Source organism: Erinaceus europaeus, chromosome 11 (assembly GCF_950295315.1).
Source record: "Erinaceus europaeus chromosome 11, mEriEur2.1, whole genome shotgun sequence".
In the NCBI taxonomy this organism is placed as follows: Eukaryota; Metazoa; Chordata; class Mammalia; order Eulipotyphla; family Erinaceidae; genus Erinaceus; species Erinaceus europaeus.
In genome coordinates, this window is record NC_080172.1 from 57,444,839 (window position 1) to 57,457,286 (window position 12,448).

At 39.4% G+C, this 12,448-nt stretch overlaps 1 protein-coding gene across 2 annotated transcripts in view; it reads left to right on the top strand.

Moving 5' to 3' along the window:
• Positions 1-12,448, top strand: part of SPAG17 (sperm associated antigen 17) — a 287,832-nt gene that overhangs the window by 135,787 nt on the left and 139,597 nt on the right. For both annotated transcript variants that reach the window (XM_060201805.1, XM_060201806.1), the window contains exons 6-8: positions 1,159-1,353; positions 3,807-3,988; positions 10,775-10,936. In XM_060201805.1, coding sequence (XP_060057788.1) covers positions 1,159-1,353; positions 3,807-3,988; positions 10,775-10,936 — 539 coding nt within the window. The remainder of the gene's footprint in view (positions 1-1,158; positions 1,354-3,806; positions 3,989-10,774; positions 10,937-12,448) is intronic.

The following is a 12,448-nucleotide window of genomic DNA, read 5'->3' on the forward strand; positions in this document are numbered from 1 at the left end:
TCTAGTACCCCCAAGTCACCCTCCCCAGCTCCTTCCCTTCCCTTCAGAAGACTGGAACTTTCAGCCCCCCTCCCCTAGTCTCTAGGAAGAGGAATGGGTCTGGAATCCCCAGTGCCCAGTGATATAAGCAGTTAAGCCAGTGTAATGAAGTGTAATGAAGTCCTGGCTAAAATTCTTGGGGAGCTTCTCAACTGATGAACATTGTGATGTATTGAGAGGAGTGTGTCCAGAAAAGTCATGGAATCCCTGCCCCCTCCTCCCCACCTCAGTATACTACCTTATATACCCCATTCATCTAGCTGCTTCTGAGTTGTATCCTCTGTGATAATGTAGTAATTATAAGGTAAAAAGAAAGAAAAGTCATCCCTTAAAGATTAAAAGTTGTTGCATTTGTTGCACTATTTATAAACTAATCCTAAAGATTTACTGGGAAGTGTAATGTTGTTGTGTACCATATATTTTCAGTGGTGAAGTAAGCTAATTTTCCCACCCCGCAGAATCTTACTAAGATAAATGTGTGTTGACATTAATCAAGCAGTGTAGCCAGGCAGCAATAGAAGAGAATATATTTAGGAATTTGCATGACATATATGTATTTTTTATTTAATGACCTAAAGATATAATTACTACGTAACCTTGACAGTATTCACATTGATTGACATAAGCATATAGAATACCTTGGTGGGGAGCAAGTCCCCATCCTATATTTCCCTTTCCTGTAAACACCTCTACTTATAAAAATACCACAAAGCTGCAGCTACTCGTAATTCAGGAGTAAAGCCAGATGTTTCTCAAAAGAGATTAGAACAAAAATATATACATATTTACAGCCTTAACTTTTGTATTTTCTCAGAAAAATCCCAAACACACATGACCTTGGACCTCATGTATGTTTATCCTCCTATGACACCTAGGTCTCATTTGCAAAAAATTATTAAATATTTTGTAAAAATGGCCCCAGCCTTCTTGCTGGAATGGAGCAATAATGCAAACCAGTCAACCTGACTGCCTTCTAGCCAACAGGACAGCTTCTGGTGAGCCAGGGGCACTCTAAAAGTATGCATAATGAATGCAAGAAGCCCTCAAACTGGAGTGGGTAAGTTGTGGGGGGGACTCTTTTAAAATGACAGCTGCTCTTCTCTATTGTATTTTGACCAGACGATGAGCCAGATGATGGTGCCCAGCATTACATTCTAGTGGTGGGCTTCAACAACCCTCAGCTCTTACCAATAATGACTGAACTTGGCATCCCCATAACCAGTGTAATCAAAATCTCTTCGGAGAATTATGAGCCTCTGCAGAGCCACCTGGCAACAATTAGCCAGCAGCAGGAAGTTCTTCTTCCACCAGAAGGTATGAAGTCCATAACCTAGTGTACTGATTCCTTATTCTTGCACTATCCTTAAAGTGCAAATACAGGTTTCTGACCAGAACATAGTCATACAATATGTACATGATTAGATCCTTTCGAGGTTTAGATTTGCAGTCTACACTGCTTGCATTGGCCAGATGTTGTGCATTTGGGAAAATAAAGTGCTCTCCTGTGTAGCTACAGAGACAATAGACAGTGGGCTAGAAAAAAAAAAGGTAGTTATCTAACTACATTTCTCAGAAATGTCTAATCTGTAATTTCCACCTAAACCATGGGTTGGGTGGAGCAACTGTAAATAATCTGTGCTTCCAGATGCCACAGTCTCTAGATGAGTCAAGGGAGGCCATACATAGCCTTAGATACTTGCTCTGAAAAAAAAAATGAATTTATTTATTTGTGAGAGAGAAGGAAAGAGAACCAGAGCATCACCCTGGCACATGTAATGCCAGGAACTGAACACAGAACCTCATGCTTGAGAGTCCGATGTTTTATCCACTGTGCCATCTCCTGGACCCAGTCAGAAGAAAGCCTTATCTTGTGGGACTCACCACCATAGGCCAGGGCTGAGCAGTGTTCTTATGAATAATAATAATTAATAAATAATAATAAATAAATCATGACCAGCAAGTAACTTACTTGACCATGTGTACAATCCAGGTTCAAGCCCAGCCTCTACTGCACAGGAGAACACTCACTGCTGTAGTATTTATCCCTTCAAACTGTCTGTTTCTTTTTTTTTCTTCATTTCTTTTTTGTTATCTTTATTTTTTTATTGGATAGAGATAGAAATCGAGAGGAGTGGGGGTGATAGAGAGACAGAGAGACACCTGCAGCCCTGCTTCACCACTTGCAAAGCTTTCCCCCTGCAGGTGGGAACCAGAGCCTTGAACCCAGGTCCTTGCACATTGTAGCATGTGCGCTCAACCAGGTGCGCCACCACCCAGCCCCCAACTGTCTCTGTTTCTATCTAAAAAAATTAACTCTGAGTGGTGTAGTGGCAACAATAAATAAACATCTTTAAAAAAACAATTATATACTTTATTTGGTATAACTAAGATGTGGCATAAGCCCATATGACTTAGAAGTCCAACTCCATATATACTGTGGTTTTTTTTTTTATTACTTACTAATGATAACATTTGCAGAGTGCTTTGTAAAATGCGCAGCTACACCCCCAATTCTTATCATGCTATATTTTAACAATTTTTTTCAGTAGAAATTTCTCCCACTGGTAGAATAATAGCAACCATTTATTGGACACATGCCTTAGAATAAAATTCCATGCTAATTTTTGTATGATGTTGATTTATGTAGTCTGTAGAGCAACCTCACAAAGTATGTTTTACTGTTTTTATCTTACCAAAAAGAATTCTCAATGAGAAGTAGCTCTTAAGTAAGAGTTGAGATTTCTACCCATTACTTCTGACTGTCTCAGAATTGTTAACAACCTAAAGTAATATAGTATCAAAAGCCATAATAGTATGTAAACTTCACGCTTATTCTCAGTACAGACAGAATTTAATACTTAAAAAAACAAAATCATGGAAAAATTGTTTTTATGTAGTAATGAGATATAAGTAGTAGAACTCATTTAATTATAGATGAAAAAGGCATACATATTTCAGGTAAAATTTTGAGTGTAATTTTATGGAAAACTGTCATTACTTTACAATCAGAACACAAATGCCCAGAGAAGGTTATATATTTTTAATGTCACTAAAAGTTAACTGAATACTAAGCCACTGTTTATAGCCACCTAAAATGGGGGGCAGGGGAAAATGGATCAACTAACCCATTTTCCATTTAAAAAAAAAAACATTAAAATGATTTAAAAAAAAAAAATGTGATCTGGATAGAACCAAAGGTCCCAGGCTCAATCCTTAGCACCACCATAAACTAGACCTTAGAAGTATTGTGTTGAGGGAAAAATGCCATCAAAACAAAACAAACAAAAAAAATGAGCATGTGGAGATGAGATGCATTCTAAAAGTAAGAAAAACTTGGAACACTGATTCCATAAAGTGTGACCTGGAACTCAACTGAACAATGAGGGAGTAGTATAACCTCATATTTAATATCCATTTCAGATGTTAAATTCTCTAATTTCATAGTTGTATAATCCAGGTCCAGAAACATATACTTTTTTTAAGGTTTTATTTATTTATCAATGAGAAAGATAGGAGGAGAGAAAGAACCAGACATCACTCTGGTACATGTGCTGCCAGGGATTGAACTCGGGACCTCATGCTTGAGAACCCAATGCTTTATCCACTGTGCCACCTCCCAGACCACGGTCCAGAAACTTCTCAATGTTTTATTTCTTTATTTACATTTTTCTGATGCTATGAATCTACGGCAATTCAAAAGACTCACAGTATCACTTAAGGTAGGAAGAAGTTCAACACTCTCATTTTATAGTTGTTCTTATTATTAGATATAGAAGCTGAAAAACTGAAGAAAGAGAATGCCACTAAAAAACTTGAAATTTTCTGGAAGTACTTGGAACCAATTCTGAATAATGAGAAACCTGAAACAAATCTCTTTGATGTTGCTCGGCTTGAATATACTGTCAAGGAAAATGTCTTCCCTTCTGACTGGTCAGACAGCGAGATGATGGTTAGTACATTTAGTAGCAGGAGTAAGTAGTGTGGGTGGCTTGAAACTATAACTCAGTAGTTCAGTTTGCTCCAGTAATTCACTGAACAGATATATATTGGACACCAACTATGAACAAACCTTTGTGCTAGGCTCCTTTATCTACCAGACCGTGATAACACTTTATGCGCAGTGATGATTAATGATTCTTTAACCTTTAGTACATGAACTAATGACAAAAAAAAATGAGACATAAAGGCGTGTAAAAATACTGGTTATTGGGAGACGGGCGGTAGCGCAGCAGGTTAAGTGCACATGGCACAAAGTGTAAGGACCGTAAGAATCCCGGTTGGAGCCCCCGGCTTCCCTCCTGCAGGGGAGTTGCTTCACAAGCGGTAAAGCAGGTCTGCAGGTGTCTATCTTCCTCTCCCCCTCTCTGTCTTCCCCTTCTCTCTCCATTTCTCTCTGTCCTATCCAACAATGACGACATCAACCACAACAATAACTACAATAACAAAAACAATAAGGGTAACAAAAGGAAAAATAAATAATAATTTAAAAAATTAAAAACTATATTATTTTATTTGGCAACATATAACTGTTTCATACTTCAACAATATTCTGGTCTGCTTCTGGGTCTTAATATATAGTATATTGGGCAGGGATAAATAGCATAATTATTATGCAAAGAAACTCTCATGCCTAAGGCCCCAAAGTCCCAAGTTCAGTCCCCCACACCACTATAAACCAGAGCTGAGCAGTGCTCTGGTAAAAAAGAAGAAAAAACATAAAATATACCATATATTAATTGTGAAAATAGTGAACTTCGCAGTTATCAGCCACATTGTCTTTTTCTTTAGTATCTTCTCAAAACATTAGTTTTCTAGACTCTTGGTTGTATTTCCAAAATTGTCTTAAAAAAAAACTTTATTAGAAAGTTCATGAACTTTACAGTTGTTGGCATGGAGACAACTTCTCATTTCCCTGTAATAGTTGTCTGTACAACACTGTCAGCCCTAATTTGGAATATTTTCCCCCACCATGCACCAAGATCCCAAAGTCATCTCCCTCAGCTGTCTTCCTTTTTCTCCTTCCCCAGAGCCCTTTGCTTTGGTGCAATACACCAAACCCAGTGTAAATATTACTTTGTTTTCCTTCTCTGTCCATTTCTTCTTAAGATTCACTTATGAATGAAGTTATCTTGGTGAACTAGAATATACCTTAATAGGATGACTTGACCCCAGCCAAACACAGCATTCTCTGAAAACATTTATTCATCCTTATTAATGAAAAACTTACAGGAGGCAAGACCAAAATCACAAAGCAGAGAAGTAATGTTCTATGTGATATACTTTGTATGTGAAAAGCATTGTCTCCTATATCTGTTCATTTAAAGGAGATAAGGCACTTCAAGTGGTGAACTCTGAGTAGGTAAGTATGGTTAAAAATGAATACTGAGAGATAGTTATAGAAAAAATAGTCAATCCATATCTGCAACCTTGGGAGAACTACTGTAGTTTCCAGTGGAGAGAATGGGGCCATTAAACTCTGGTGGCGGCAACAGTAGAGAATTATAACACTGTTATAATTTTGTAAATCAATATTAGTTCACTAATAAAAATTTTAAATGCAAGCTTTTTTAAAAAAATGAATACTGAATGGCTGCTTGTCACAAGTGTTGGGGAAGAGGCTACAAATAACATCTCAGGTCTTTCTGGTTGACCCTAGATTCCAATGAACAGGGACCTGGAAGTTCTGAGTCGGCTATGAATGATATATTTTAGCATCCTGTGAACTGAATTGAAAGTATAGTCCCAGGGAGAAACCACACCAGAGTGCTCTGAAGGGAACAGAACTTACTTAGCAGGGTGGAAGAGGTGGATAGGGAACTGAGAATAGTGACTTTCAGAAAAGAGAGTGAGAACCAATCTGGGAGCAGTTTTCTATGCCAGGGACATGCTGTTCAGGGCCCTGGTCAAAACACAGACATTTCTCACTCTCAGGGTCACTGTTTTCCCCAGACACAGTTAATGCAGGAAAATATAACAGTAACCATAACAATAACTAAGGCGCAATGGGTACAAGTCCTACCCCCTATTACCTTGCAGCCTCTGCCTCTGTGGCATCACTTTCTGCTCTCAGCTCTGTCGCCCCCTATATAAGCTATCTTCCCTTTGTTTGGGACCCAGAATTCTTTAAGAGCAGGAACTCTTTTTGTGGCCCATTAACATTAATAAAGTTTCTCCTTGCTGGGGGAAAAAAAAGTCACTGTTACTGCAGTATGGTTGTGCACTTGCTGAAATGAGAATGCAGAGGAAAGAAGCCCAGATTCAAGCTTTGAAGCAAGGACAGATGTTGAGCAAATAGCAATGAATAGATCAGTGTGGGTTATAAAGACTTAATAGCATAAGACATCAAATATCAATGCATAGAAATAGGACTATTATGTCTGATACCATTTTTTATGATAAAGACAGAAGTCACAGGGCTTATAGAGGGAGAAAGTGAAATACCTGCAGCATTACTTCACCATTCATGAAGTTTTTCCCCAGGCAGGTGGAAATTGGGGGCTTGAACTCAGTCCTCACGCATAGTAATGGGTGTGTTCTACTGGGTGTGCCACCACCCAGCCTTGATTCCTTGCCACTCATAAGAATAAATATGTACCTTATCCTATATGGAGAATATTACACTAGACTAAGGTGTTTCCAGATATCAGCTGTTACCAGCAGCACAAGTAGTGCAGTACTATGAATATTACATACCATTCTGTTGCAGTTCTAAGTTATGCCCAATGAATGTGAACTATGTTTAGAGAAGAGGCTGGAGTCCTGAAATCCTACGTCAAAGTCACTTTTCTGCTCTCTCTCTTCAATGGACTAGTTTTTCTCTAAGAATATAAAATATATGCCTAATTAAATTTCACACCTACAAATGTATATTTGGGGCAAGTTTAGGCTTCATGTTTTATCAAGACCTTATGTACATTTCTAGCCCTACATGGCATAAGTGACCCCAGTCTTTTTTTTTATTTAAGAAAGGATTAATTAACAAAACCATAGGGTAGGAGGGATACAATTCCACACAATTCCCACCACCCCAATCTCCATTTCCCACCCCCTCCCCTGATAGCTTTCCCATTCTCTATCCCTCTGGGAGCATGGACCCAGGTGACCCCAGTCTTAACAGGAATTTCTGAACCAAAATTGAGAGGAGACAATTGCAGCAATGCTCTAAGGCACCCCATCTCCCAATTAAGTACATTTTACAGCTTTTTTCTAAGGCTTCTTTCTCCATGTGTCATTTATTCCCCAAGTACAAGTTTAAGTATACTGAGTGCAAGGTAAAATAAATTCCATGCTATTAACACTACCTAGACATGAATACCAGGGCTCAAGGCCTTAGCATCAAAAGTCCCAGTACTATTCCCAAAATCTTGCTTCCTACTCCAGCATCTACTGTTTTCTGTTTTTATTTTTAATCATTTTATTGCGAGCTGGTTACATTTTTTGAAATATACATATATATATATATATATATGTGTGTGTGTGTGTGTGTGTGTGTGTGTGTGTGTGTGTGTATGTAATTTCTAATATCTCCATGAAAGGTGCTTGCAAAACATTATTTTTCCACCATCATGCACCCGGACCCCATTGCCCTTATCCCTTTCCTCTCCTCTTCCCCCAGGAGCTTGAAGAAATAATGTTAAATGAGATAAGCCAAAAAGAGTAAGATTAATAATACCAGATGATCTTTCTTAAGGGCAAAACTTAAGAAACAAGGACAGAAAGGGCAGCCACAAAGTAAGACTTGGATGGAGTTTGATGTATTACTCCAGTTCTTAAAAGAGTGGCTGTGGCTATTTTTACCTCTTTTTAAAAATATAGAGTGGAAGAATTTAAATTCTAAAGTTCAGAAACATTATTTTGTGTTTTTTAAAAAAAAAAAACTTTAGCCCAGTTGAAATATTAGTTATGAAAGAACATTCTTGATGTCAGAACATCTAGGATGACTAATCAGGCCATGGTGGGAGTGGTGAAGGCTGAAAACATTCTGCTTTCCAAGGAGCCATTTAGTATTATGCTGGCCAGCTAGTCACACTTATAGTCATCTACTAACTACTTGTTAAATGTCTTTCTATTTTATTTTACTTATTACTATATAGAGACAAAGAGAAACTGAAAGAGGTGGGGGAAGGAGAGAAAGAGAGAGAGAGAGAGAGACTTGCAGCTCTACTTGACCACTTGTAAAGCTGTCCCCTCTATGGGTGGGGACCAAGGTTTTGAACCCAGGTCCTTGCACACTGTAGCATATGTGCTTAGCCAGGTGTGCTTCTGCCGGGTCCCATTGAAATATTAGTTTCAATAAACATCTTCTTTGTGCCAGGCTATTATGTGGTCCAACTGCTGCCATCTTCCAGAGCCTAGACATTCCTAGACCATAAAGTATGGTTTGTGTTTGCATGCCTCACTATTCACAGTAATCAGAAAAGACAGCTTTAAAGATGGTTTAATAAGAGAGCTGTGTTACCCAAAAAAAGGCCACCAATGTCCATCTGGAAGATCAAAGTTCATTTTAAGACTTTCTTTATGAGTTATGTTTTTATTTAGTACATATGAGAGAAACAGCTTCACTTGAGGAAGAAAGGAGAGAGAGAGAGAAACCAGAGTACCACTGTAGTAAATGTGCCAGGGATTGAACCAGAAACCTCAGGCATGAAAGTCAGAGAGGTGCTACCATTTGAGCCATTTCCCCACCCATGATCACACTTCATTTTAAACTTATGAACACTTAATAAATATGGGAATGGAACCAGGGAGGTCCCTCAATCATAAAATATTTGTCTTCTATCCTCGAAGCATGGGTTTGATGTCCAGGACTACATAAAATGGTGAAGTGGTACTCTGGTTTCTTACTGTCTCACTCTCAATTTAAAAAAAAGAAATGCAAATGTAATGAATCTACTTCTAGTAATCACAAGGTGTAGAGACCCAATGCTGCATGTTCATCTATCTCTGTAAATTGATAGTGGACTTTCCAAAGCAGGAGCAATCCAGCCCTTCCTCTTCTCTGGAAGAAGGAAAGCATTAGTACTGCTGGCTGCAAATAAGCAGGCTGTATTTCTGCTGAAGTAAGGTAATGAAAGCTTTACATCAAATAAATGCCCATCAAGAAGTGCTAACGGCTCCTGTAAGACATCTGCAACATCTCAAGAACTTGGTTGCTGAAATAACTTTCTGGCTCCTCACATGTGATTTGCTGTTTGGTTTAAGAACTGAATTAACTCGTTAAGCTAAGGGATCATCAGGCAAAAGTTTTACTGTATTTTTATAAATAAAAGCAGGAGTGTATTTCTGTGCCAGACTTTGGGAAAGGGCCACCAAATCACAGTGTAAGTGGAGAATGCTGGGTCTCAGAGTCTGAAGAGGGAGCCCCAACTGTTAGGTGTGCTGTGAAGATGGACCAGGCTAGACACTTCCTAGGACTCCTGCCAGCCTATGACTCACCAACCCTACAAGAAGCTCCCTCACTCTGCCTGACCTCTCTAACTCAGACATACTCTGAGTCTATTAACCATTTGCTTTCAGTTTGTTTTCAAGCAGACAGACATACTAGTAATGGTGTTTTTTTAACTTCTGAAAAATGAAAGCCCAGGTAATAGAAGCATTTGGTCTATAACTTGTTTGCCAGATGACAAAAGATGTGGGTATTCTAGAAGCAGTATTCCTTGAGGGCTTTTCCCCTCAACAGTAGCACAGATGAAAGGGAAGAAGAGAGGAAAGGAAAAAAATAAAATAAAATAAAGAAATGTTTATTGCAGCATTCAGGGAGACTGTTCAGTGTGTTAGAGCATAGGACTTGCATGTATGAGGTCCCACTTTCAATGCCCCAGAATCCTAGATGCCTAAAAAGGAGCTCTGGTCCTTCTGGCTCTCTTTCATTAAGTAAATAATTAGTTTTTGCCACCAGGATTATCACTGGGGCTCAGTGCCTGCATAACAACCCCACTGCTCCTGGTAGTCATTTTTTTTTTCCTGACCGAGACAGAGAGGAAAAGAAAATGAAAGAGAGAGTCCTGCCAAACTTCTCTACTGGTTGTGAAGCTTTCCCCTGTAAGAGAGGACCACTGGGACTTGAACCCAGGTCCTCACACATGACAACTTGTGTGCTCTACTAGATGTGCCACTATCTAACTCATCAATAAATATTTTCTCCCACTGTATGGGAGTTAATGTCTTACAGTATAACTGTTGACACATAGGTGCAACTTCTCATCTCCCCATAGTAGATGTCTGAAAGACATTTATTACTCAAACCTAGATTAAATAAATGTTTTATTTTTTAAGAAAGTGGTTGTGTATATATAATGTGTATTGGGGAGGGGATGATTCACAATACTGAGCCTGTAATTTCCACTGTTCTTTTCTTGCACAGTCAAGAAGAAATTATCAGTTGCCTGTGTTGGGCAGAAGATACCATCCTGTCCAAACAGGTTGTTTTAAGCACTAAGATACCAAGAACATAGGCCACATTTCTAAGACAACTAAATCCCTGTCTTTCACTCAGTAGAAGAACTCATTAGACTCTTAAAATACTAGGCAGCTGTAGGGCCTGCAAAGGGGTAGGCTTGTATCATAATGGACATGAAAGGTAAAAAGGTGTCACTCAGTAATAAGTGGGTCCCCATAGCCAGGACCCAGTGGGTTATGGATGTGTCCCACTGCAAACTGTGATAGATTTAGTTAGTATTGGAAACCTAAACCCTATGAAACCAATTCTACTTGTCATGTGTCCTCTCCTATATAGCTGCAGCTGGGCACTGACATTTTTGAAGGCATTGCCTGTCTAATGTACGACTGCTTGGATTGGAAAAGGCAGCACCAGCACTACTTGGAAAGCCTGCAGCTTATCACTGTCCCACATGCATCTAGTGAGAAGCCTGTTGCAGAAGCCACGCAGGTTGCTGAGGTAGGAATGGGCTCAGGTGTCTACACTGGGCCAGATGAGGAACTGAACAATAAGCTCTCATGTTTACCAACCATATGAAGAAGAAATGGCATAAATGCTTGTGTAAAAGTGACACGGCCTGCTAGAATTCAGTAGGTGAGGATGGGAACAAGGTAAGACTCCTAAGAATTATGACATTAAAGGCACCAACCCAGTGGGACTCTATGAAGTTCCCTAAGTATCTGCCACATTCAGAGGTGATGGCGAACCCTCAGCACATGTTTCAGTAAATAGCATCTGAAATATAGAAGGATATTGATACGTTAATTAAGGTGTTTAACACCCAACATGTGCCAGCTCAACAACTTTCAACAATGGACAGGACTCCTCCCCTTTCGCCTCACCAAGCTAAGCTTTTACATATTTCTTTCTTTTCTTTCTTTCTTTCTTTCTTTCTTTCTTTCTTTCTTTCTTTCTTTCTTTCTTCCATTTCTCTTCCTTTCTGTTTGGATAGAGAATGGGGAGGCAGAGAAGAGACACCTACAACACTACTCCACCTCTTATGGGGCTTCTCCCCTGCAGGTGGGGACCACAGGCTTGAACCCAGGGCCTCAAGCATGGTAACCTGTGTGTTCTACCAGAAGTACTACCGCTTGGCCCTGAGGTTAGCTTTTAGCAGTCAAATGAAACTGGTATCAGCACAGCATGACCAGTGCTGGAGCACAACCAGATCACACTGTAGTAGAAGCAGTAAAACATGGTACCTAATCTGATATGGATAGGTGAAGATGGACAAAGAAACCAGGATAAAACCTTCCCAAGCAGAGTCAGAGATGTGAAAAGGCTGAATATGAATCATCTGAAGGACACACTTCCAGAGGAAAGGAATAGAATGGTATTTTCAAGCAGGAGGCAAAGATGTACAGAGATATGGAGAACAGAGAAAAATATGTAACACAGGTTTGGATCATAGGACAGGTGAGAAGCTCCGTGCTCCCACTCAAAGTGGAAACCAATAATCTGAACTAAAGCTGGATGAGCTGGAGAAAGAAAAAATATGTACATGGCCATGCATACAGCCCAGGGTCAAGCCCTCAGTACCATATGGGAGGACCTATGATGCCAGAGGAAGCTCTAATGCTGTGGTCTCTCTGATTCTCTAAATGAAAAAGTAGCTGCAACTTTATTGGGGGGAGATAGTCAGAAAGGTGAGAGGCAAAATGTCCTTTGTTGCTGTATTTTAGAGAGTTTGGTCTTTATCTGGAAAGTGATGAAGGATTTATTTATTTATTTATTTATTTATTTATAAAAAGGAAACATTGACAAAACCATAGGATAAGAGGGGATAAAAACCATAGGATAAAAGAATAAGAGGTCTGGCTTCTGTAATTGCTTCCCCGCTGAACATGGGCATTGACAGATTGATCCATACTCCCAGCCTGCCACTCTCTTTCCCTAGTAAGGTGGGACTGTGAGGAAGTGGAGCTCTAAGACACATTGGTGGTGGTGTCTGTCCAGGGAAGTCTGGTTGGC